General features: G+C 27.9%; 2 protein-coding genes across 2 annotated transcripts in view; one reads left to right on the top strand and one right to left on the bottom strand.

Annotated features, from left to right (window-relative positions):
* Positions 1 to 2,114, bottom strand: part of LOC137614356 (uncharacterized) — a 49,609-nt gene extending 47,495 nt beyond the window's left edge. Inside the window, exon 1 of the mRNA XM_068344138.1 lies at positions 1,883 to 2,114. Coding sequence (XP_068200239.1) covers positions 1,883 to 2,084 — 202 coding nt within the window. The 5' untranslated portion in view covers positions 2,085 to 2,114. The remainder of the gene's footprint in view (positions 1 to 1,882) is intronic.
* Positions 1 to 2,500, top strand: part of LOC137614355 (uncharacterized) — a 283,239-nt gene that overhangs the window by 226,377 nt on the left and 54,362 nt on the right.

The following is a 2,500-nucleotide window of genomic DNA, read 5'->3' as shown; positions in this document are numbered from 1 at the left end:
AAAATGGCTAAAAGATAAGAGTGTAAACAAACAAAGCGGATTAATAAGCCAAATAAAGAAAATGGGATAAGAAAAAGGGCGTTAACATATAAATGGGATTGCTAACCTAGAGAAACAAAGATGGGTGTGAAATAATAAATTGGTTTTAACTTATAAGGGGCATTGATAAACCTGTTAAAAGACCTGATTAAAGCAAGAAATTTGAATCGACAATTAAATGAATATCCCTTCAAAAGGAAAACCTGATCTCGAGTGAACTTGCAGTACTTCAAGCACACGGAAGAAAGTGAGGTCTACACCAGGACCCAGTCAGTGGGTCCTGGTGAACACGACGCCAAAGGTCACTGGGAAGGAAAGAGGTGAACGATGTGAATGATTCTTCGTAGTGTCGGGACGGGGCACAACTGGCAAAACAGGTTTGGCGAATCGAAGTACGTTTGATTTTTATTCAAGTCGTGGAAAATCCTTGTTCGAAATTATCCGATGATTTAATGCTATTTTGATTATGTGTTCTTTATCTGATATTTGTTTATTACAGTCTGTTAAGGCTTTCTGTACTTATTTTGAATTCAAGCAAGCTAGGTATATATTTAAAGATATGAAAAATAATACATAATTGTTATGATTCTTTTTAGTAGTTTAGCAATTGACTTAGGTACATCGATTTTCTTATCTTCGAAGGGGATTTTGAAAAATAGCTCAAGAAAAAGAAAAATATAGAATTAAACATACTGGAATGCTGGTAGTCTATTAGAAAAATTCGAATGATTTTATTTTTATCATCTATGGCGTACTTTTACCCAAAAGTTTTTGATAAAAAAAAAAATGAAATTTCTTTACCACAACACCGTGTATTAGTAACCACAAGAAAAAGAATGATTTTTAAAATAAGATGTTTTAGAATAATATTTTTGTTAATCTTACTGTTTAAATATGTTTTAGAATAATTTTTTTCTCTTAATCTTACTGTTTAATTCAAATATTACGAAATAATCGTTAAACAAACTGATTAGTATAAAAAGAATGATAAATTTAGAAAAGAGGGAGATTGATATTACCTCATTTAAGCAACATAAATATACTGAAGTGGTTCAATGAACCTCTCCTTTATAGAATTTGAATTTTCTATTGTAATTAATCTAAAAACAAAAATATGGTATTCCTGTATAACTTTAATCGTAAGTAAATCCTTATATCATATTAGTATGCCAATGTAGTAGTTTTAAAATCATCCTATAAAAAACAAAATATTTTTAGAGAATACCTTAGCTGGCATATAAGAAATAATTTCCATGATTAAGATACATAAGTTATAAAATACCAAAAGAAATTTCGAAAGCCATGGCCTTAAAGTTACTATAAAACAACTGAATCTTAAAATAGAAATAAATCCTTTTACTTTAGAAAAATTAATAGGAATGAAACCAGAGAAAAAAAAATTGTAGTCTTCAGTAACTACCAAGTTATTCCTTATGAAACAAAATAAAAATTAAGTGCATATAAAAAATACTAAAATTAATTCTTAATTAGATATAGGATCTAGTAAAGTTTATTAACCTTTTTCTTTTTTTCTGTAATCTGATACTGTCCTAGCCTAGAAATTGTAGTCTTGACTAACTATCGAGATATTCCCTATGAAATGAAATAAAAATTAAGCGAATATGTTAAATAAGATGCTAAAATCAATTCTTAATTGAAAATAGGATCTAGTAATGTTTATTAACCTTTTTTTATTTTTTTTTTCTGAAATCTGATACTGTCCTAGAAATTGTAGTCTTGAGAAATTACCAAAATATTCCCTATGAAATAAAATAAAAATCAAGTGAATAAATACTAAACTTAATTATTAACTGAAAATAGGTTCTAGTATAAGTTTATTAACCTTTTTCATTTTTCCGAAAATGAACATCCTTCCCAGTGAAGGTCAAAGCCTTGGTCCCTTCTTCACTGGTTATATTAGGATGGTCTGGTTTGATGGGATCCAAAACCAAGTGATCCTTCAACAGATTCCTCCTCAGGGTCCTCAGCTCTTCCGTGTTCCCATACAAAGGATTCTGGGCGTCCTGAGGGATGAGGTTCAGCATGGCCAACTCGCCAGGGGCTAAGATCGTCTTGGCTTCTGCAGAAAAATGGAAAAAAGGGAGAGATTATTGATTTTTCAAGAACAATTATATGAATTACATTATTTAGCTTTTATTTTTTTTTTATTTTACTTTTTGTAATATGGTTTTGTTTTCTCGTACCTGATTCCTTTTTCAAATATTTTACCTCACTTTTTAAACTATGTTTTTTCCTTTCTGTTTTTCCTACATTTCAGAAACTACTGACAAGGTGATAATATATATATATATATATATATATATATATATATATATATATATATATTTGCATATATTAATGTATATATACACATTCATATATATTATATATATATATTATATATATATATATATATATATATATATATATATATATATATATATATATATATATATATATA

The sequence above is a fragment of the Palaemon carinicauda genome, chromosome 20 (assembly GCF_036898095.1).
Source record: "Palaemon carinicauda isolate YSFRI2023 chromosome 20, ASM3689809v2, whole genome shotgun sequence".
Taxonomy (NCBI): Eukaryota; Metazoa; Arthropoda; class Malacostraca; order Decapoda; family Palaemonidae; genus Palaemon; species Palaemon carinicauda.
Note: the sequence above shows the minus strand (reverse complement) of the source record. Positions and strands in the feature narration are given on the sequence as shown.